General features: G+C 43.5%; 2 protein-coding genes across 18 annotated transcripts in view; one reads left to right on the top strand and one right to left on the bottom strand.

Annotated features, from left to right (window-relative positions):
* Positions 1-6,239, bottom strand: part of Sgtb (small glutamine rich tetratricopeptide repeat co-chaperone beta) — a 36,526-nt gene extending 30,287 nt beyond the window's left edge. For 2 of the 4 annotated variants that reach the window (XM_087617968.1, XM_087617974.1), the window contains exons 1-2: positions 6,023-6,239; positions 4,839-4,958 (exon numbers count right to left, since the gene is read on the bottom strand). In XM_087617968.1, the coding sequence (XP_087474094.1) occupies positions 4,839-4,938 (100 nt within the window). In that variant the 5' untranslated portion in view covers positions 4,939-4,958; positions 6,023-6,239. The remainder of the gene's footprint in view (positions 1-4,838; positions 4,959-6,022) is intronic. The other 2 variants (XM_087617971.1, NM_181629.3) reach the window with 2 other exon arrangements.
* Positions 6,240-6,398: 159 nt separating this feature from the next.
* Positions 6,399-24,267, top strand: part of Nln (neurolysin) — a 99,102-nt gene continuing 81,233 nt past the window's right edge. For 8 of the 14 annotated variants that reach the window (XR_015658157.1, XR_015658158.1, XM_087614552.1 and 5 more), the window contains exon 1: positions 6,399-6,612. Coding sequence is in view for 7 of the 14 variants with exons in the window: in XM_087614552.1 (XP_087470678.1) it covers positions 6,572-6,612 (41 nt within the window). In the remaining 7 variants the exon portion in view is untranslated. 14 annotated transcript variants of the gene reach the window in all.

Raw genomic sequence — 24,267 nt, 5'->3', positions numbered from 1 at the left:
GCCCAGTAGACTTAAAAACCAAGATACAGAACAACTAAGCGCAAAGCCGGGACTATGGAATCCAATCCAACAAATACATATCTGTAACACCTATCACAAGTAGGGCCCCTTTCTAGATGCTTGCTATACCAGTGAACAGGAGCTTAACCTCTTGGAGAAGGGATTGAGAAGCAGGGGCCAGGAGAAGAGAGAGGGAGGAGCCCAGCAGGAATGTAGACTGCAGATAGAACTTAAGAGAGAGTTCAGGGCAGGCCTCCTGGAGAAAGAAATCTGGCAACAACTTGGAGGAGATGAAAGTGCTCTCACTGCAGCAGGTAGGATGCAGAGGCGATTCCAGGTCAAGGAAAGAGCCAGTGCAGAAGCCTTTAGGCACAAGGATCTGGTGCCTTCCCAGGAAGGAAGCTAATTTGGCTGAAACTAAATGAAAAAACAGTAGGTGGACAATATGTTCAAATTATATAGATTCTTTATACAATGACTAAGTAACATAAGGAGTCCTGGCAAGATTCTGCATAAGAACAGAATCTGCCACAGCCTTAAGAGATGCCTGGGTGTGGCTAATCCAAGGAGGCAGAACAGGTAAAGAAAGACCAGTTAGGGGTTATCACAGTAGAACAAGCAACAACCAGTTTCAACCAGGGGAGAAAAAAATGCATTTTATGGTTTTGTCTGTTTGCTTTTTTTTTTTTTTTTTTTTTTTTTTTTTTTTTTGGTGCTGGGGATTTGCACATGCCAGGGCATACCAGGCAAGCATTCTATGACTGAAATATATATATATATATATATATATATATATATATATATATATATATATTTTTTTTTTTCCCAACCGCTGACTCAACTGCATTTTGAAAGTTTAGACCTGGTGCAGTGGTGCACACCTTCATTTCCAACCTGAAGAATCAGGCAGATGTCTATGAGTCTAAAGCCAACTTAGTCCATATAGAGCGTTCCAGCCAGAGACAAAATGAGACCTTGAGAAAGAAAGACTGACTGACTGTTGAAAGCACAGACAAGAAGATTTATTAACAGTTAGCTAGATCTAGAGTATGAGAAAAACAAGAGCCTGGAATGATGCCCAAGTTTTTGGCCTAAGCTCAGGAAACCCTGGAGCTGCTCTCTCTAAGACAGGGGAGTTGTGGATAGAACAGACTTTAAGTGGGAAGACTGCAAGTTCAGTTTTGGCAATGTTAATTTTGAGACGCGTACTAGACATACAAGTGGGGCTGTGTGGTAGGCAGCTTGATATAGAAGTCTGGGTTCAGAAGAAAGGGCTTGACTGGGGGTATCGTGCTGAGAACTATCAGCCTATAAACTCGGGGTCAGACAAATAAGCTTAAAGTTCTCAGAAAAGAGATGAGTATAAATAATAGAAAAACAAATGACAACCAACCAACACAAGCAGTTGACTCTGAACGTGAAAAAAAAAAGGAGATTCAGCCACGGAGAGAAAGAACGAGAGATGGGATGAGAAGACAACAAGGATTAAGAAGTGTTCTAGAAGAAAAACACTTATGAACAGGATGAAGGGCCATCGGTAGTGCATATGCCTTTTATCCCAGCACTCGGGAGGCAGAGGCAGGTGAATCACTGAGTTTGAGGCCAGTCTAGTCTACAGGACAGCCAGGGCTGCACAAAGAAACCCTGTCTTTAAAAAAAAAGTCAGATAAGGAATAAGAACTGTTTAACTAGACACAGAAATCACTAATACTTTTAATGAGAGCAGAAAGGATGGAGATAAAGGCTTAATTTTTTAATTAAGAAATAAGGGAATTATAAAAAACAGATATAGACAACTCTTTCAAATAGTTTTGTTAAAAGGGGAAAAAAAGTCAGATAAGGGAGATTGAGCAGAACCACAGGAATATCCATTTTAAAACATTTTCATTGTATCTTATGTGTATGTCTGTGACTCCGTAGCACATATGCACCTGATGCCTTCAGAGGTCAGAAGAGAACATTGGATCCCCTGCAGCTAGAGTTAAACACAGTTGAGAGCCACCATGTGGGTGCTGGGGATTGAACTCAGGTCCTCTGGAAGAACAGCCAATGCACTAAACCACTGAGCCAACTCTCCAGCCTCACTCCCTCCCCCCCCCCCATTATTTTCATTTGTGTATGTTTGTGTGTAAATACCAATTGTAAATGCAGTGCCCTCAGCAACCAGCAGAGGACAGTAGATCTCCCTGAAGCTAGGCCTATTGGTGAGCGTGAACCACTCTCAGTGTTCCTAACCACCGAGCCATCTCTCCAGGCCTATTCGCTTTTCTTTGCCTCTTCCTTTTTAAATGAATTGGTGGTACGTTTGTGATTGGATGAAAACGACTCAGTGGAGTAAAAATTTGATGATGTAGGACAAATGGGGAGAAACTACAGTGAAGTCTTGGATGGTGAGAAGGATTGGGATAATGTGTGCCAGTAGAGAGATTTCTCTAAAGAAGGGAATATAGCTAGTCCACCCATGGCAATAGGCAGGCAGCTAGTGAGCACTGACAGCAAGGGAATGTTCAGAGTGTGGAAGCTGGTAGATGTTGTTTTATTATTCTTTCTTTCTTTTTTTATGGTGAAGGAAGCATAGAAGGGTAAGGGCTGAAAAGGAAGTCTGGGATTCGGAGAAAGAACATATTAAAATCACCATAAGGGACAGTGAGGGGATGAATGAATGAAGGGCCCTGATCCCCCAGTAACGTTGAAGGTCTGCTTGAGGTACACAGTCAGGAATCAAAGTTGAACATTTTGCTCCGTCAATTTATAGCCAAGTGGATATAGACACTGTGTAGGTAGAGAGTTAAAATTAAACAAGGTTCAGTTTTTCAAGACAGGAGAAATAATACAAGAAAATACCATAACTATTCACCACAGAATTTACGACGAGTAAGGAAGAGGCAGGGACATGTACGGGGTCAGTGGATTGGAGAGGTTGGTCAAAGAAGTGTTGGGGTGTGGTTCCTGGGGGAAGTGTGCTAGAAGGTACAGGCAGTAGAAGTCAGGAAGTAAATGGTGAGGACAGAGATGGCTGGTGAAATACAATTCAGGAGCGATACAGTCTAGGAAAAGGTGTCTAAATCTCATCACCCTGACACTTTAGATCCGATAATTCCTTGTTATCAAGCGCTGTCGGTTGCACTGTCAAGTGCTTAGCATCACCTATGGCTTCTACCCAGGAGAGGCCGTAATGCCAGCCTCCGAAAAGGTGGTGGCACGCTAACACGAACCTACAGAACTCCCCGAATTCAGAAACACCTCTCTACCGTACAGCCAAGGGGTTGAGATCAGAGGAGCAGAAAAACCCGAGGCCAGTGGAAGAGTTTGTCCGGGTTGGAAGGAGTTGGGACCGAAGTCATGCTCCTGAGAGTGACTGGCTGTGTGCCGAAGCCACACCAAACTGAAGTGACGTCAGAGAGGACAACAATCAGGGATCTGGTAATGGGCAACACCGGCTGGTGAGACACAGCTCCACACAGTGGCAGAGCTGCTGCTCACGAAGAACCCCGTCCTTCTCCGAGGCTTTTTTAAATGTCTAGAAGGTGGGCAGACACCTCCACATGATCTCATGTTCAATTAAATTAGACTCACAGAGTCAAAAATAGGGGTCAGTCACAAACAATTGGCACCACTTCTGACTCCATATATAACAAACAGCTGAAGGCCCATATTTTTGGCTGAATGCCACTCTAAAAATAGGACATAACGTCTTGGTTTTTAAAATACTCTCAATTTTCTTTCTGCTTCATAAAAACATCATACCGCCTTAGATTACAAAAAGAAATATCTTTTTATTATGCGATCGCCTTCCTCTTTTGCTACAAAGCAGTTACAGCCAAGACTTTTCCTTTGGGAGTCAAACTACCTTTATTTTTCCCAAGGTCTGATGGTCAGGGAGGACAAAGGACCTTAATATTAAATAGGTCAATTTGCAATGTCCTCACGGTGCCTCACCTGTTCCTCTCACTGCCACCTGGAAAGACATCATCCCACCAGAGGAACAAATGCCCAACTTTGGCTTATACCTACTTAAAGCATGTCTGCAAGCAGAATTACAGAATTAATAGATGGTCCCCTCTATGGGAGAGGCAGCCCGGAGATGGGAAATTCAAACTGTCTTGCTATTTATTAAGTTCTCCCCAGTGTGCTCTCGTTGGGATAATTAAGTCTTCAGACCACAAGGAAGCTAGGCTCACTGAACTTGCACAAGCCTATCTGTTCTATATCGTTTGGCCTTCTTACGCCTATGCTGAGCTAAAATGTTATAACGTATAAACACGAAGCGATAACTTCTCCAGTCCTGCTTGGCTTTTCAGATCACCGAATCCAAGATTTAAAGCTCACATAAAACAAGGGTAAAAGCCTCTCATCCTCCAAAGCCCCATTTGCTAGAGCTCAGTAACGGTTTAATTACTCAGATTTTTTTTTTTAAATGTGGTGTCATTGCAATGACTAAGGTTTTTCGTGTGTTCAGAATGAGATCCTCTGCTATTGGGAAAAAGAGGGGGAAAACCTTTGAAGTATGAATTTGAACTTAAAACATCAGCTTTGTTACATAGTAGCAATTCTGCTGCTTAAACAATCAAGCCTCCTACTCCGGTCAATGGGAGTAATGTTTCTATGATGAAAAGCTTCCCTAAAACATGAATGACATACTCCTGACAGTAACTTTTTTATTTTTCAATCAATAGTCCTACTTCTTATGAGTTAAAACAAGCCTCAGAAAATGGGAACAACACATCTAGTTAAGCCTCTCAACCAAATATTCTGATTTTGTTATTAAAATCACAAGCTTTGGGCTGTAACCATTTTAATATTTCTTTACAACGATAACACAAAGAATAGGTGCCTACCTTCCAAACTTTCTTGTTCATCAGAAGTGTAAGCATCCATCTGGCTTTGTTCCCGCAAGAAACGAATAACTGCATAAACTAGGGGCTTCACAGATGACATTTTAGATGCCTAAATACCTCCTTGATTAAAAAAGAAGGAAATATCAAGGGTCATCCACTCTTGCTAAAAGCAATAAAAGCAAAAATATTCATTACCTTGATGACTTTACTCTCTTTAAAGCCTCAAGAAAGCACAAGTTGTTACAATAATGTATTCCACATGTTCATCCAAACCCAGCTCTACTAAGCTATGTTAAAGCTTGCATCAGTAAAATAGACAGATTTTCAGAACATGGGTAGCAAAGCCTAGAGCTCACCGTGTCTTAACAATGTATATGACATAGATACAAAAAGTATAGTTGTGCAGACATATGGAGAATCACCCTTGAAAGGCCTCACTTCTGAGTTGAGGGAGATTTCGTACTGCTGACTCAGAATGTGAGCCACAAATGAGCATCTTTATTCCAAGAGATTTTTTTAAATGTATTAATCATTTATACTCCACTACTTTTGTAGGTTGAGAGTTACTTGCTGACAACAAGGCTCTGTGGAAAGGTTATTCAACCATTGAGGGTTATTGTTAAAAACCGGCGTTTCTATTTAGTCAGCACACCGCTCAGAAATCACCACCTAACCCGACAGATAGTACAAACCGATCTGCCCCTGCCTGCAGTAGCTGTGCTCTCGTGGACAAGCTGGAAGCTCCTGACCGCGTTCATTCACATGGAATACTATGCATCCAAACAGTGGCGCAGGGCCAGGTGGCATTAATGGCTTATTTCCACTCAATCGTATCAGCAATCTGCTCCCCGGGATCCCTAATTCACAGCCAGGGTGTGGTACCCGCCGCTAGGATGTTTATTAGCTTTGTACTTCTTTTAAAGGAGAATCCAGTCTCTAGGCCAAAGAGGTTATTACACGTACTGAGACTAAGGAAGGACCCGAGGCAAAAGAAGGAAACAGAATGGGGGATGGAGGAGGGAGCTGTCCAACCTCCTCCAAGCTTCCCCTCCTACATCTCCAATCACATCCACCTCCCACCCCCATGGTTCCCCCACTGCCGAACCCCGGCTTTTCCTCAGCCCAGACCGTGTTTGCAGGGGGCGCACGGTGCAGGCCTCCAACTGGGGCTGCGGGAGACTCACCCTTTCCAGATAGAAACCCCCTTACCAGCTAAGAGAGCACGAGATGACGGCTGCGGGCCCGGGGGCGTCGGGAAGCGGGTCCGCCTGCCCCCGCGGTCCTCGGAGCTTGAGGGGTGCTCAGGATCGCAGATGGGGCCACGTCTCCCAAACTTCCCCGGCTCCAACGCTGCCGCCGCCCCCTCAGCCCACCCGGCTGCTCGCTAGGCTCTCGGACCACAGGGCTTGCTGGATCCGCCCCAGGGGCGGAGCGGGGCACGGAGGGGTGGGGTGGAGGCGGGGCAGGGTGAGGGGCGGGGCGAGGGACTCGGGGCGGGGCCGCCCCGGGGACGGAGCCGGATGCGGGGCGGGGCGAGGGGCGGGGCCACGGCGTAGGCGTGGGCCTGAAGCACGTGGGAGGGCGCTGGCAGGACTGACGGCCTCCGTCTCGAGATCTGGTCTCCTCGGCTTGGCCCACTCCTGGCTTCCGGGCCCGCAGACACCACCGCCTGCCTCCTGCACCTACAAGCGGGAGGACGACGCGCCAGCTACTGCCGGCCTCCCGGCGTGCCCATGATCACCCTGTGCCTTTCGACTCTGCGAGGCCTCCACAGGTACTCCAGTGGGCGGGTTAATCTTGGTCGTGGGCAGGGTGGGGTCGTGTGTCCGCGAATGGCGTGGGGCCTGGTATAGCCCTACTACACCCACCCGTGATGCCCCTAGGACTGTCCTTTCCCTCTGCCTGCTTGATGGACTCCGTAGGGACACCTGGTGCTGCAACCTGGGGCCACCTTTCCCTTCCCTCAGGAGGCCATCCTTTCCCCTTTGTTTGAGATTGCTTCAGCCGCAGTCTGTGAGAGTGGTGGTTGAGAGACCCAACCCAAAAAATAGGGAAGGATAGGCCGACGCGCCCTTCAGAACTGCAGACCTGATATAGAAAGTGCCGCAGCTGTGGACTCCAGAAATAAAGCATTTCCGCATGCACCTCATGCACTTGTTAGCGGTCCAAGCGTTTAGTATACACCCGAGACCGCTGTGGTTTTGGTACTTATTTCCGTCCTTGCTTTCTAACTTCGTTTTTATTTCCCTCCTTCCTTAAAACATTCGGTCTCTTAACCTGGCAAATTGACTTGGCCCAGAATTGTTGCTTGGACACGGTTCGGGGTATCCTAGGCCGCTGCTTTGAACTGCTTCTTAGCGCTCTAACCACACCCCTCTGTAACAGACCAGTAGCAAAATGGTGAGAGAATTAAATTCTTTGCACGGATATGCCGGTTTTCGGGAACAAAGCCGCCATCACCCCCTGTTGCCAAATCTGCCTTACACTGAAAATGAAAGTTCACTGTTTTGAACCGTCAGCATTTCTGCTTTTCGTGATTTTCTGTTGTGCTTTGCCACTCATCTGCGTGGATCTTTGTGTTCCTTAGTGCACCCAGGGGACAATAGTGATTCTGAAGAGGTCACCTGATGCCTGTGACTATGATTTGAGCAGGCTTTGTTGTTTTCTGGTCCTCAGGCTGGAAGTGGTAGAGCTGTCAAATGAAGCTATCCCTGGAAATGAAGTTCTGTTTTTCACTCACTGGAAAAGCAAGAAGAGAGAATAGATTTCCATTATAAAGCAGCTAGCTTCTCTTATCTTAACTTTTTAATGCTGAGCCCCCTTTACCTTTAAAAGAAATTGCTGAAAACCTAGGAACATTAATTTTGTTCTTGCTGATTATATCTACCAATAGTTAACCATATGTAATTAAAACTGAAACGTTCATAAGAGATTAATGTTCATTGAATAGTAGTAATAAATAGAGTATATGCATATTTTTCCATTTATCTTCTCAGTGGATGCTGGAGTGAATTAATACAAAATAGCTTGATTACCACATATACCTGTACATTTAAGCTATTTTTCCATTTATCTTCTCAGTGGATGCTGGAGTGAATTAATACAAAATAGCTTGATTACCACATATACCTGTACATTTAAGCTATTTCTCCATTTATTTTGCTTTTTTTTTTTTTTTTTTTTTTTGCTTTTTTTTTCGGAGCTGGGGACCGAACCCAGGGCCTTGCACTTGCTAGGCAAGCACTCTACCATTGAGCTAAATCCCCAACTCCTCTCCATTTTATTTTGATTTAAAAGGAAAAATCTTACTGCACATTCATATATACATAGAAAGAGAAGAATATTTTAATAGCTCTCTAAGGTAACCATTGTCGGTGTTTGAGGTCACACCTTTTTTTTTTTAAAAGGGTGAGTTGCAGAGTGGAGTTGAGAGTGTGTGTACCACTGGACTCTTCTTCTTAGGCTGCTCCGTTAAATCCACTTGGTGTATCTTTTTTTTTTTTAATTGAGTGGGGACTCTGCATAATTTTGAGTCACAGTTCATTTGGGAATTAGTGGCTATGTTACGGAGTTTTTCTAATGTTGGCCTATTTGATTATGTACTATCAAATATTACATTCCTCGGGGTTGTCATCCATTTTTATGAACAGTCTTCAAGTGTTCACTATAGTGGACATTGGAAACCTGGAATTTTATTAGTAAGTGACATCCTCCTATCCCCTGAAGTGACAGTTTCAATTTATTACTTCTCTGGGGATAGTTTTGCTTGTTTATTTCTTTGTTTGTTTTGTTTTTTGAGACAGGGTCTTGCTGTATAAAGCCCATGCTGGCCTTGAATCCATGGTCCTCATGTCGCAACCTCACAGATCCGCCTCATACACACTGATCCACCTCTCACACATACTGATCCGCCTCTCTCTCTCTCTCTCTCTCTCTCTCTCTCTCTCACACACACACACACACACACACTAGTATTCTCAACCTGGAGTTCTTGTCTTGCTGGAAGTGAACTCATAGACTGTCACTGGCTGGACAGAGTAATTCTGATTTGTTTGTCATTAAAAATAGTATTATAATCAGGTATAGCAACATGTTCCTGTAATCTGAGGGTGGGAGAATGGGCAATAGGATCAAGAGTTGAAGGCCAGCCCAGGGTATGTTGCAAGACCCAGTATCAAAAAGTTTGTTAATTTCAAAAAAGAAAAAAAAAAGGGTATTCCTTGAAAAGAAAGGGAGAAAAGGGATTTTTGGCCCAAAGTTCACTCACTTTCACCAATGCTGTGGTTTGCTCAGTCAGTTCCTCTGGAACACTGTTGTTCAGACGTGATGTGTATGTGCCTGGCCATACATCCACAGTGAAGGGTTGAGACTTAATAAACAATATTTAGTGTAAGAGCATCCTAAAATGCAGCTGAGATGCTTTTTAGCATGAGTGTAAGGTCTTGGATTTGTCTACCAATGGTGGTAATAGTTTTAAGTGACAACAGTTTTAGCCACCATTGCTTTTCCTTATCACTGCAAAGCTCTATGAGGCAAAAATCCTGTTATAAGCTTCAGTGTTACAGAAGATTCTACACCTCATGTTCTCCTTGACCTGGCCTCAGGGCCCATCATACAAACCTGTAACCTTATTATCTGCCCTCTAAATGTGGAGAACAGCTTATATATTGTATCCAGACTCTTCGTTCATGCGTGCAAAGAAACGAATATGTAAAAAGTCATAAAATTGTTATCTTCTTAGAAGTTTGTAATATGCCAGGTATGTGCCTGTTATCTCAGCATGTGATAGACCGAGGGAGGAAGATTGTGGGTTCCAGACCATCCTGGGTCTCAGTGTGAGACCCGGCCTCAAAGAAGTGGGGTGGTGGGATGGTGGTTAGTACTAGTAATCTACTGTAAGTATATCAGCTCTTCTGTCACTTGAAGACACAGATAACAGTCACTATGGTGGTTTGAATAAGAATGGCCCCCATAGGCTCATATTCGGATTCTTAGTCATCAATAGTGACAGTATTTGACAGTGATTAGGAAGTGTGGCCTAGAGGGAGGAAATTTACTGCTGGGGGTGGGCTTTGAGGTTTCAAAAGCCCATGCCAGTCAGCCTCTCTCCTACCCTCCCCATCTCTCTGGATCAGGATAGCTCTCAGCACTACACTTGGCTACCACCATGATAATAATGGACAAGGCCTTCAGAGATTTAACTGTAAGCCAGCCCAGTTAAAGTTGTCTTGGTCTTGGTGTCTCTTCACAGCAATACAACAGTGACTAAGACAGTCATTGTATACAGAAGTAGTCCTTAACTTTGGGCTGAAATGAGCAATATAGAATCTGTTGTTTCAAACTCTGTCCTCTCAAAAAAGTTGATACTAAATAACATGGGAGGCCTTCTGTTCTCTTTTCCGGTTTACTCTGGCACTTGGGCACCTCTGGGCCAGGTTTTTATTTGATAGAGGTAGTGTATGTGTTTTCTTTCCTATTGACAGAGCACCTATATGTTGTTCCCAAGACAGCTTGGCAGGTAGGATGGTTGATGGGAGTATCGGCTCTACTTCTTGTGAATAAACAGGCCAGTAACCTGGAGATTAGGTAGTAAGTGGTAGTTGCTGTCATGCTAGCACTTACCACAGCACTGTGTCCACTTTGTTACGTGTCCTGCCCTTGGTGTGTGTGTGGGGTGGGAAGGGAACAGACAGACAGACAGACAGACAGACAGACAGACAGACAGGGTCCCACTGTGTAACTCGATACCTTGAGTTTGCTCTGTAGCCTAGGATGGCCTGAAACTTAGCCTTTAGCATCCTCCTGTTTCTTTCTCTACGCTAGAGTTAGGATTACATTTATACACTACCATGCCAAGCTTAAATGTTCTTAATAAGTCTCTTTCTCAAACCTTTAATTTCTTAGTGTAAGCTCTTAGAATAGAGTTTGTAAGTCAAAGGGCATACATAACTTTCAGGACTTTGATCCTTATCCTAGTCTTTTCTAAAAAAACATTCACAGGCTGGGGAGATGACTTAGGAAGTAAAGTGCTTGCTAAACATGAGATGCTGATTCATGGGCTAATCAAAAGGGAACTTGGGGGATGGGCAATCGAATTGATATACAAATAAAAGTCTGGGCTTTATTCTGCAAGAACTGATCTGTCTGGAAATCTCTGGAAAGCTGTTTTGAGTAGAACACAAAGCTGTCAACCTACATCCCACCTCACTGACTTTGAGTCGTTTCTTCTGCTGCTCCCTTCCTCAGAGCCCTTCTCCAAGCCAAGGCTGTTCCTTGGCATCAATGGATCAAGCTCAGCTCCTCATATATGGCAAGCACTTTACTTTGATTCTTAGGAAAGACAGCAGTATATTTTTAACATAGCAGTCGACTCAGAGATCTGCATGCTTTTGTAAGCACAAACAATAAGTTAGCTGGGTGGGAACCTGCTCCAAGATCACCATTTCTGACATGCTGGGGCCTAAACTAGCTCTGACCCAGGCTAGTATAACTCAGGAATCTGCCTGCTTTTGTAAGTACAAACAATAAACTTAGCTGGGTGGGATCTTGCCCTGTGATCACTCCCAAAATCGCTATCTCCTTTTTTAATATCATTCTGACAAGCTGGCTCATAGTGCAACCACCTTGTTCTTTTAGGTCCATGAAGCTCCTTATATAATTATTATTACGTCCTTATATTTTACATACTTGAGAGATTATATATCCTTGAACTTGTGTTTTTAGAGTTCTTTCCTACAGCCTTAAGTGCCATCTTGAAGGTCACATTTTGCCAAGGACATTAGACACACCCTCACCTCCTGGACTTGTGCTATTTCTAATCATCATGGAGTAATTAATCTTGGCAGGGAGAATAGCTCCTGAAGGAGGAACATAAAGTAAATTATGCACATTATTATACAAACAAGCTCCATGCTCAGCACTCGTCAACACTGGTGGAGGCCCATGCCCTGCTGGCTCTGCTCCAAGGGCAAAAACTGTCACACTGCCCCTTCCACAGCAACCATGCAGGACTTGACACATCCACTCCACTTATGAAAAGACTAAACTCAGGGAATAGTTGATCTCCATAGCTTCATGGCCAGCTAGTTTAGCTGAATTAGTGAGCTTCAGGTTCAGTGAGAGAACAACAGAAAGTAAGTTCCACATTGGCCTCTGGCTTCCATAAGCACAGGAGTGTACATACAAACACCTTTATTTACCACACAGAAAACAATCCAAGTTATAACAATACATCAGAATATATAAGTGTGGATTCTCTACACTTTCACCAATACCTTGGCATTTAAGTATTTTTTTTTTAAATGCTTACCAATTCAGTAAGTAGAAACTTCTCTTACTATATAACTTGTGGGTTCTTATATTTCTATTGTGGTTTATTAGGTGACTATAATTTCTTGACAAGTTCAGGACTGTGGTATAGAAACAGAAAAAGCAATTTGTTTTCTGGTGTAAGAATTTAATCATATAAAAAAATCTTAGAAAGTCAATGCACAGTTATTTATAAATACAATAGTTTTTACATGTCTGATCATAGTTAAGTAAGATTGAGGCTGCACTCCAGCACATATTAACCTCTACACTTAGGACAGCAGTGCCAGGAAAAAATTGTGCAATAAAGATTTGTAGGCACAAATATCAAGAAGCTAAACTAAGATTAGTTGTCCAAAACTAATTTTGGAATTTTGGTGTGATGTCTTTTCACTGCTAACTTTGGTCAAAAAAAAAAAAAAAAAAAAGAAATTCCCTTTCTCTTTTTACAATCTTCTGGTTCAGACAAAGCACAGAACTTTTGTGAGGAGAGACACTTATATTAAAGATGTGGAGAGCCAAGGAAACAAGCGTGTATTGGGTGCAGATTCACAAGCCGAGGTGTGGGTCACAAAGGGCATGTCTAGTGTTTGGAGTCTGGATCCAGCAGGCCTCAGTTTGTCTGCTGCCTCTGTCCCTGGGAAACTGTGGTCTTAGGCTAAGGTAGTTACCTGTGACTGTCCTCAGGAACTGGACCACTGGCTGGACAGTATCTGCAGTCACCGAAATTTGAGGGTGTATTAATTTTTTAATCTTCTGTGTCTAAGGACACAGCAGTGAACAGAACAGACAGAAATCTTACATTATATAGTGGGAAAAAAAACCAAAATATGTAGTATATTAGATTTTAAAAAACAAAAACCACGTTTTGCTACTTTTAGAGCATCAGAGGGAGATATTCAGTACTGATGGGAATGACAGAAAGTGACATTTGATCAGTGATCCAAGAGGAATGGGGAATTGTGCTGTGGAGCTACCAGGAGCTGAATTTCCAAACCGCAAAATGTAAAGGCCAACGTGGTGGTGTGTCTGGTGTGTTTGAGACAGTGAAGGAGCCCGTTGTGACTAGGGTGGCATTAACATCAGACTGGGCAGGACGTAGGACAAAGAAAAGTATATTCATGTTAAAGATTCAGAGATGAGAAGTATAAGGTGATGTGAAAATTACCTGGCTAGACAGGTTCCTGTACTTTGTCATGAACTTTCTACCAATGACAGTGCTTATTATTGTGAACTAACCTGTGCGATGGTTGGGCACCTTTTCTGGTCTTCTTGTACACCTAACCATCAGCCGTGTGCTGAGTAGGAACTTAGTTGTTGTTACGTGATGAGGTCAGATAGCTGCTGCCTGGGTATCTGCCTCCTGCTGGTATGGTCTCTCATCCAGCAGGGTTCCGTGAGAGTTGACATATACACAAGTTGTGTTAATGGAATACTGTCAACTCTGCCACATTCTATTAGGTAAAGTAAGTCCCAAGGCCAGAGCAGAGTCAAAAGAAAGGGAAGGGTTTCTATCTCTTGATTGGAAAGGCAGCAAACTAATCCTGAACACATGAATTCCTCTAGCGGAAACTGAATCCACCACTGTCTTAGCCAGTGTCCATTGCTGTGAACCATGTGAACCATTGCATGTGGAGACCATGGCAACTTTTCAAAAGGAAAGCAAATTGGGGCTGGGTTACAGTGTCGACATTTAGTCATCATGGTGGAGAGCATGGTAGCATGCAGGTAGATATGGTGCTGAAGAAGTGGCTGAGAGTGCATCTGGACGTACAGGCAGCAGGAAGAACAGACACTGAGCGGCCTGGCTTTATCTACTGAAACCCCAAAGTGCCCCCAATGGCACACTTTCTTCAACAAGGCCACCTCTACTCCAACAAGCCTACCCCTCCTAATCCTTTCAAACACTGCCACTCCCTGGTGAACAAGCATTCAAATCTGTGAGCCTATGGAGGCCATTCTTATTCAAACCAACATTATCTATCATTTTCATGTCTGCTGGTAGTTGCTATGTTCTGTCTGTGGGTTGGAGGTTCTTTATTTGAAAAGCTTTTGAATTGGGACTGTCAAGACCTGGTAGATATTTCAGTATTTTTTTACTTTGAACTTTGAGATGGATTATTCCTGCCTTTTTCATTTTTGCCTTTGCTCTACAAAGATTTGCATTTTAAATGGATCGGCTGTGGCACTCCTTTCCTTTATGACTTATGTCTTTAGTCCCATGCCTAGGAAGCCCGTCTCCACTCCAAGATAGTTTTACAATTTCTCTAATACTTTTGTCTTAAACTTTTTGTTATTTACTCATGTGAATGTAAGTGTATTGTATTTTATATATAGGGTGGTACACTTGGGACAGAAGAGAGTGTCGGATGTCCTGGGACTAGAGTTACAGGAGGTTGTTACCTGCCCATTGGAGGTGCGAGGATCTGGGTCTTTAGGAAGATCAGCAAGTGCTCTTAACTGTTGGGCCATCCCTCCATCCCCTACTTCTATCTTTTGCTTTATGCATTTTCATCATTTATTGTAATGGTTGACTTTTTTTTTTTCTTTTTAACAAGAGTCTCACTGTTAAGAGCAGTCTGGCCTCAAATTTGCCACATGCCTCCTGCTGCCCCTGCCTAACCCCTGCCTACTGCACGAAGCCTTTGCCTCTGCCTGGAGCATGCTGGGGTTACAGGAGGAGACTACCATAACTGGCTTGAAGACTGATATTTTTAAACTTCCAATCATTTATTAAAACCAAAGAAAATCAATAGTTTGTACAAAGTGGAAAAGAATCCAAATTACAAGCCCATGTTTCTGATTTACACAGTGGACTTAGAGAAGTACCTGTCTCCACCACTCTGAGGTTATCCAGTTTCTCCCACTTGGCATTAAAATGGGAACCCTAGTATTTCAAGCCAGTTTATGTGTTGGGTGTTTCTCCTGCAGACATTCATGTGCAGTGCCTGTGGAAGCCCAAAGAGGGTGGCAGACACTACAAAACTGGAGTTACATATGCTAGTGAGCTATCATGTAATCCTGGGACTGGAGCTGGGGCCTCTGAAGAGCAGTCATTGTGGTCATTCCCCAACCCTTGAGCTGGAATATTTCTGAAAGCAAGTCCCATTTGAAGGAAAAAAACAATATTTTGCTCTGTATTATGGGCAGAGATGCAGAGACTAAAATAACCACAATTTTCTGGTGAATCCTACTCTAAAAATTCATAATAACTGTATTATCAGGGCTGCATAGTTAGATTCTATTTGTTCGCTTGTTTGTGCATTTGTTCATTTTTTTTTTTTAAGACAAAGTTTCTCTGTGTAGCTCTGGTTGTCCTGGAACTCACTATGTAGACCAGGCTGGCCTCTGCCTCCCAAGTGCCACCACTGCCAGTCCTGAGTTAGATCTTACTGTGAACTTAATTTATTTCCCAATCTTCTAAATTCTAGTAGGAATTCTGTGCAGTACTCACTTTCTTCTTTGTGAGGGTAAGAAAAAGAGAAACTGTATTTGCCAAGGAGCACATGAGTCATGAGCTTGTATTACCTGATTGAGCAGCTCCTTCCCAGATCAGTCAGTCAGTCACCTGATATTTGTTGAACTCCTGCTAGGCTCTTACTCTCACGGATGCCTTGCCCTAAATCTGTTTTACAGCTTTCCTCTGTAGACTTGATCTCTTGCCACTCCTTTTTACCCTGATGTAACCATTTACTTAAGTCAAAAGCTTGGAAGCTGAAACTAGAGAGACAGCTCTGAGGTTAAGAGCAGATTCTGTGCTTAGAGAGAACCCAAGTTCAGTTCCCTCACTTCCAGCACCCCACAATCCCTCAAACTCCTCAGCTCCAGGCAATCTAACACTTTCTTCTGGCCTCTGAGGGCATTATACCAGATGAACAAAAGCCTCTATTCCCACCAGCAGAGACAGATGGATCTCTGACTTTCAGGACAACCTGATCTTCATAGCAGGTTTCCAGACAGCCAGAGTTACATAGAACCCCATCTCAAAGAAAAAAGAAAAATGTGCCTCTAAATACGAAAGCATATTTCTAGTATGTTTAAGTCCCTCCCCTGCCTCTCTTCACCCATGTCCCTTTTGGTACCCTAGAGGTAACCACTGCCCCATGCTTTTCCTTTGTCACCCCCTTTATACATGTTCTCAAAATGCACGCTACCCCAAGCTACCTATGACTTAGGTTTACTTGCTGAAACTAGTTTCATTTGACCACAGTTCATTTTCACTATTTCTACTGTTGGGAATCTTTGGTTGTGTGACACTTCCAAAGTTTATGCATTTTTTTCTTCTTAGATCTTTAGGTTGTTGCCCTTTTTTTGCTAAGATAGATAGATAGATAGATAGATAGATAGATAGATAGATAGATATACATACATATAGATATAGATAGATATACATATAGATAGATACACACACATTCCCAACTTTATCAACTGATCCTCTTTCTTTTTAAATGATTATATTAATTCTCTCTTCTCTCCAACACTATTCATGAGTAGCCATTAGTCTACCACACTAAAACAATTCTTGATGTTATAGAGGCTTTTGTTAGTTTAATGCTTATAAATGGAAATAAACACTTGTCACACATAAACATTTATTGTTGAGTCTTAGCATCTGTTCATCTTTGTCATTTGTACAGTATGCTTGTTCATAACTATATTAATCAAGGTCCTCTAAGCAACAGAACATTTATATAAAGTGGATTTATTAGGGTGGCTTACAGGCTCCCATCCAGCTTGTTTAACAGTGACTCTCCCAATGGAAAGCCCAAGAATCCAATAGTTATTCAATACAAGATGCTGGGTATGTCAGCAGGTTTTCAGTATACACCCGAATCCAAAGAAATAGGCTGTAATACCAATGCTGCATCAACAGCAGGATAGATGAACTAGCCAATGAGAGGAAGGGTGAGAAGGAAAAAAGCAAGAGCTTCTTCCTTTCCTATCCTTCATATGGACTGCTGTGAGAAGGTATAGCCTAAACTTAGTAGGTCTTCTTACTGCAGAAGACCTGGATTTAGGGGGGTTTCCTACCTCAAATGATCTAGTCAAGATCACTCACAGATGTGCCCAGCTGCTTGGGTTTTTAATTAATTCCAGATGTAATCCAGTTGACAATCAAGATTAACCATCAGACTATCTTTTATCTGTTTGCCCATTGAACTTTTCTTTCTTTCCTTTTCTCCTGTCCTCTTCCTTTCCTTCTGACACATCTCACTATATTACACGCATGCATCGCCATGGTCTGCTTTAGTGGACTATTTTTATATTCAGTGTAAACTCTGTTTCTATAGTCAGTTGTGTTCTATAAATTCTACCTGTCACTGTTTACAGCATTCAAAAGATCTGTTTATAACATAGATGATTGGTATATGTTACTGAGCTAAACTCTGAGGAAAAACTTTAGACAAGGCAGAAACTATCTCTGCCCTCACTTTACTCACAGGAGTCAAAGAATAAATAGATCTTTAAGATAGATTATGAGACATGCTGTTTGTCTCAGCTTAGCTCGCACTGCTTTGGGTGAATTTATCTGGCCACTGCTAAATTCGGTTCCTCTGAATCCTATACGGATTTCCTAATCCCAAGCATTGCTTAAGATAGTTGACAGTTTCTGAGACCAGGAACCCAGCTTTGTGTTGTTCGCTTTGATAGGTCTAACGTTTAGCGTGGTATTATATCATAGGAGATGCTGAATTAATCGAGTGGATGAGCGAAGGGTAGCATCAGTAAGAAACGGAAGATTCAGTAGTCTCTGCTCATAGACACCCAGTTGCACACTTACAAATGCTGAGTGTAGTAATATGCAGTAGTCAGTTAGCTTTTGCTGGCTTGCTCCAGCAGCAGATACCGTGGGCATGGACAGAAATGAAGAAGTGGGAACTTTGTCATATTCTGCAGTCGTCATTGGAGGCATTCAGAATCACATAGTCCCTTACAGACCCAGTCAATAGCTCTGTAAAGCAAGAGTGTAATTAATGGTTCTCCAGAAGCAGAGCTCTTCTCAATCTGTTGGCCTAGATAGATGTGCCAGTCTTCGAAATACTGGGTCAGAAGCAATCAAGCTGAGAAGGGGCAGAAGGCAAGTCTCTTTTGGATGGCCCTGGGATCAGTTCATTCAGGGGAGCCAGACTCTCCCAAGAGGTACTTGAGATTGAGGACACACATGTCTGTGAACAGGGCGTGCTCTTGGGAGAGGCAGATTCTATTTGGTCAAACTAAGTGGTGACATGCAGTTTCAGCTATGTGGTGGGAAAAGTACCCTGCCCAAGGACACCATGATGATGAGGTCATATCTAGAACATACCTCTTACCTGCTTTATTAAAGCCAGCTCCTGTGCCAAAAGCACTGTACCCTCCTAAGAGCCTGGACTTAGCTGAAAAGAAGAGAAGCATGGGAACCTGAGTTAGAATATAAAAGGACTCAGCACGAGTCAGGAAGATGTGCTCATCAGAAATGCTTCTTACCAACACTGACATGCTGTAAAAGTTCAGAGGTGGTGGATGGTGGAACATGGCTGTTTACAACCTGTGTGTGCACTCCAGGGCTTCCTGTTCCATAAACCTTAACATGGTGCTGTTAACCATGCAAGGCACGGTGCACATGGGCCCTTTCTGGAAACAGATCGGCATTATTTACTTACTGAAATTGGTTCTTTCTTCTCAAATATATCTACTGAAACTGCACTTGTGATTACTAACCCAAAATTATACAGTAAAATGAATGAAATAATAGCCAGGTATGTTGGCACATACATATAATCTCAGAATTCGGAAAGCTGAAGTAGAAAGATTTCTACACATTGGGAGCTAGCCTGGGGCTATACAGCAAAATCTTGTCTTGAAAAGTAAATGAATAAATGTACGGAGATAAAAGAAGAAGACTATTAAAGAGAAAAGACCGATTGAAAGAGCATTGGGTCAGTCTAGTATTCAGCTATGGACTGTCTGGCATTGGGGGCAAAGGGAAACTAGAGAGAAGGCCTGGTGGTTAAGAGCCCTTGCTGCTCTTCCAGAAGACTGGAGTTCTGTTTCCAGCACCCACATTCAGTGGCTCACAACAGCTTGTAAATTTAGCATCAGAGAATCTGATACTCTCTTCTGGCCTCTGAGGGTATCTGAATACAAGTAGCATACATACATGCATGCACATAAATTAAACAACTAACACGAATCTCTTAATAAACAGAATCATTAGAAGCATTTTTTTTCTAAACACTTTCAGAGAAAGATGTATCATGCAGACCCATAGTGTAGCTGAAAGTGAGCAATGCCATGGATAACGGCCTAAGGAGTTCTGTGTGGTAAGTGTGCAAGCAGACTTTCATAATTAATTATTTTTATTTCATGTGCATTAATGTTTTGCCTGCCTGCATGTATGTCTCTGTGAGGTGTTGGATCCCTTAGAACTAGAATTAGAGAGCCATGAGCTGTCATGTAGGTGTTGGGAATTGAACTCAGGACCTCTGGTAGAACAGCCAGTGCTCTTAAACGCTGAGCTAGGACTAATTCTTACTTTGATTATACTTTGCTTGTTAAAAGGGAAAGGACACTCAGCATAGTAATGGTAAAAAATTACATACTTAATAATCGGAGTATAAATGTGAAGATGGTAAATCCCTTAGATGGTCAAGAAATTGATAGGACAGTTCGAAGGAGAGGGGTCACTTCCAAGATAGAAATAGGGAAAGGACGTGGTGATTTATGTGTTGCAGCTGGGCTTTGAAGGATGTGGATTTGGATGTGGAGAGACCAGTGCTCTCTAATCCCTTGTTTACCAGAACTTAAAAATAGTACAGTGGGTAAGAAGGCCAGGGCTGCTTAGAACTAATAAAAATCAGCTGAGCGAGGGATTGTGCTGTGCAGCTCCTGAGGTCCATGGAGGTTTCACAGTCATGCTGTCTCACTGAGCTAACATGGAGGGAATATTAAATGCCTCCTACAACCTTTGTAAAGACTGGGGGAGTTACCGTATTGAAAATATCGTGCAGTGTTTGATACCAAGCATTGTAACTTACTGTATCCCCCTTCCACTCAAGGCGCAAAACAAAGAGTACTGGGGTCTGGGTATTGCAGATGAGATACTGAAGGGAGCTCAGTGGAGAACACATGCCTGGCATGGGCAAGGCCCCGCCCAGGTTCCGTTACCTCCACCTGGAAAAGAAGCTACAGAGCTGTATCGGTGAGGAGGGAGGACTGGCTGGCCTGCTGAGGAGAAGTTCTAAGAGGGAAAATGAAGGATCAGAGTTCTAGATCTCTATTCATTAGGATACCAGTCTGATAAAGAGACTGTGTTAATTGTGAGGTCTTGTTTTTCTGCTAAATAAACTACCCACTAAGAGCGGGATAGCACAAACAGCACCTAGGAAAAAGCTCTTAAAATCCTGTGTAGTTTGCAATTAGAAGACTGATGTGGCTGCCAAGAACAAGGCAGGAGAGTCAGTGGTCAGGGGTATCAGGTTTGGGCTGTCCGTCCAAATGGGATAGTTTCCAGCCTGGCTGTTTGGTCTCCGTGTGATAGAACCTGTCAGTCCAGAGCCATTAAGTTCCTAACTGTGGCTGAGTGGGCTTCCCCAGCACTGTTTCCTATGACCGGCACTCCAGTCTCCACACTGCATCCCTCTACATCCCTCCCTCCCTCCCTCCAGCTACTGCTCAGCTCCTTCTTCTCTTCTTGGCCAGAGTCTTTCTGTACACTTGTGGTTTGAGTGTAGAAGGTTCCCCGTGTGTTCCTGTGTTTGGACGCATGGTCCCAGCTAAGGCACTATTTTAGAGAGTTGAGGAATCTTGAGGAGGCAGGGCCTGGCTGGAAAAAGCACTGGAGGAGGTCCATTGGGGTTTGTAGCCTGGCCCTGCTTTCTGAGCACTCTGCTTGTTGACTCAATGCAGTGTGACCAGCCGTGTCATGCCTCTGCTGACACACCTACCAGGCCACAGACTGCATTCCCTTGACTATGAGCCCCAAATAAGCCCTTCTTCCCTTAAGTTGCTTCTGCTCAGGTACTTGAGCATAGCAAAAGGAACTAACCCACATCCGAGCTCTCCAGAGGTGACACAGTCCTGTCAGAGAATTGCGCATCTCCAGATGTTAGTACTCCAGATGTTAGATCTCTCCTGCTCCTCAGCTCCAGCTGTCTCCAGCCCTGTCTCCAGCTCCACATTACCACACGTGGGCCAGCAAGAAAAAAGTGCTTGCCACCGAGCTTGGCCTGAATTCAGTCTCCATAACTCCCAAACACCTGCATTCACACACACACACACACTCTCTCACACACACACACATTCATACACACATACATACACTCACACACAGGCACACACACTCTCTCTCACACACACACATTCATACACACATACATACACTCACACACAGGCACACACACACACACACACACACACACTCTCATACACATTAGTAATAGGTAAGGGGACTGGATAGATAGATCAGTGGTTAGGAGCATTGACTATTCTTCCAGAGGACCCAGGTTCAAGTCCCAGCACCCTCATGGCAGTTTACAGCTGTCTGTAATGCCAAGATCTAATACTCTTACACAGTCATTCATGCAGGCAAAACACTAATGCACATAAAATAAAAATTAAGACATTTAAAAAATAGATAAAAAATTTAAAACCAGCACACTGTATACACTGTCTTTCATGGGCACTTGAGTATAAAACACCGCATCTGAAACTTACATAGTAGTTATTTCCCAAAGCCTGTCTCACCTTCCAGCTCACCCAGACTACAAACTGTAGCATTTCAACTTTTACAGAGTTCCGCTGCTCTTTAAAAATCTCTTGAGTGTTTCTTGAATTTTTTTTACTACTGCTCCTTTTAATTCATGTTGTTTATTAGATTGCTGTAATTTACTGGGGTTGGGGGCATCTCTTTTGTCCTTCAAAATGAGCTACCAGAGAGCTTCTTGAGTACAGTTCCTCTTCAAGCCCTCACTACAGGGTTTCTGCTGTGCGTTTGCTTACTGGAAACAGCATCACCGTGAAGCCCTGGCCCTCACTGGCTAGCCCAGGCTCTCTAGCCTCCTGAGTGCTGAGAGTCGAGGCTGAGCTGCCATGCCTGTGCAAGAAGCTTAAGCTGTCTGGTGTGGTATTACACAATCTCCCATGGTGCTGCGGGCATCTCAGGCCTGTGCTCATTACTCCCGAGTTCCTGATGCCCACTACACATCTCGCTTGGACACTGCTAGCATCACCAACCACACATTGGCAGTTAATGCACATTGGGCTCCTTCCCACCCCTCGCTCAGCTCTCAGAGCCTGTGTTTTCCTACCCAACACCACCATCCCAAAAGGGAAAGAAAGTTCCATTCTAACCTAGTTCTGAATGACTAGGTTATTCAGAACCTATTCTTGGTGACTGGCACCATGACATGACTGTGCAAACCAGAAACCTCTTCATCTCCCAGGTCACCCTCCTCTCACCCTCAGCATCTTGTCATAAGGTGCTGCTGAAGGTGGCGGGAACAGACCGGGCTGCTGGTTCCGTAGTTGTGATGTTCTCGTGGGAAATGTTCTGCTTGAGGGGCCCTAGGATGAGACTGCCCGGCACACAGATGTGCTGCTCACTTCGCTGTGTGTCTTGGTTAACTCAGAGTTTTCCACCTTCCTCTTTTCATCTTCAGAGTGAGCAGTGATTGGGATGATGGAAAGAAACACTTAGCTTGAGCACCCAGGAAGTAAATGACCATGGACTCATCTAAGTGGGCGCCTTCCTTTGGTCTCAGTGCCTCTTCCAAATCTAAAAGAGCTACGTTGGGTAATTAGTCATCTTTCATCTTTGTTCTTTTTATAGGTACTTTTTATCATTTATTGGTCAGGAAACTTTCTCTGCTTTAAAGAAGTTTCGGCCATCGGAATATCTGAAGCCATTAAGAGCAGTTCGCCCAGGTTCTGCACGTGCTATAGACATGGAAAGTGTCATGACTTCCATCATTTCCCATACTAACTGTTGTCACACGGTTATATAGATGAGGATCGTGGTTTCTAGGGTTCCCTGTGCCAGACCAGCCCTCTGATTGTGTCTCTGCCTGTCTGCCACAAAACACACGTGAGATTGGAGAGAAGCAGCAGGCACTGAAGACGTGTCACGTGACCACTGTGGTAGTAGCCGTGGCACTGTACAGAGTAGTAGAACTGCAAAGGTGACAGTGTGACTGGCTGGATGTATGGTGCTTAGCTACCTTCACTCTGGGGCCACCTACTACGCCTTGTGTCATCCTATCTGAGGTGGAGTCATAGTTCTCTGTCAGTGGTGCTGGGATGATGCACTTAGTTTATGTAAGGCTTCATAGTGCGTGCTACATGAATCTTTGACATCATTGTTCCCACCAACAGCAGGAGTTAGTCATCAGAAGCATTAACAAGAGAGTGAAGCGGCCTGCTGGCTCTCTGCCACACTCACAGATCACCCTCCTCAAGCTTAAGATTGTCAGTATTACTCGAGTCTTCCGAACGGTCCGCTTTTGATACGCTCTTCACTCTTCTGTATTAAGAGAAATGCTCCCATCTGAGCTGAGGGTTACCTGGGACCTAGCGTCACTGGCCAGCATCCTAAAGCAAAGGATTTGAACTAGCTGGTTGCTGTGAGCCCTTCTCCCTGCGAGCTGTGGGTCTTCACTTGCTGGTCATTTCTATTTTTTCTCAGTGTGTTCTTTTTTACTCCTTGGGGGTTTCTCCCATTCTGCCTTTGAGCATCTTGTCTGTTTGAGTATGCTAACCTAGAGTTCATACACTTTTCTGACCACCTAAGTTTAGAATAGCAGCTAAATATAGGAACATGAATAATTGTTACATGTATTTAATATGTGATTGAGCGTGTTCAGGATAGTGTGGCTGTAGACTAAATACATTTAAATCTAATAAAGCTTTTTATTGGGGTGAATATGATTAAAATCCATTGTAAAAATACTCAGATAAATATAGAAACCAAACAAGTTCTTGCATACATTTTCAATCATAAATTATGTGATAACCTCCCCAGCAGGCTTCAGCACCGTCCGCTCCTGACCCATCTCTTACATACAGCACTTCCTCCCCCAGTTGTTTTTATCCACCACTATTTAAATTTCAGCATAACTATTTTGGTCTGTGGCACTAAGAAAGAAAA

This window comes from Rattus norvegicus, chromosome 2 (assembly GCF_021556685.1).
Source record: "Rattus norvegicus strain SHRSP/BbbUtx chromosome 2, alternate assembly SHRSP_T2T, whole genome shotgun sequence".
NCBI lineage: Eukaryota > Metazoa > Chordata > Mammalia > Rodentia > Muridae > Rattus > Rattus norvegicus.
This window is presented reverse-complemented; position numbering and strand designations above follow the sequence as displayed.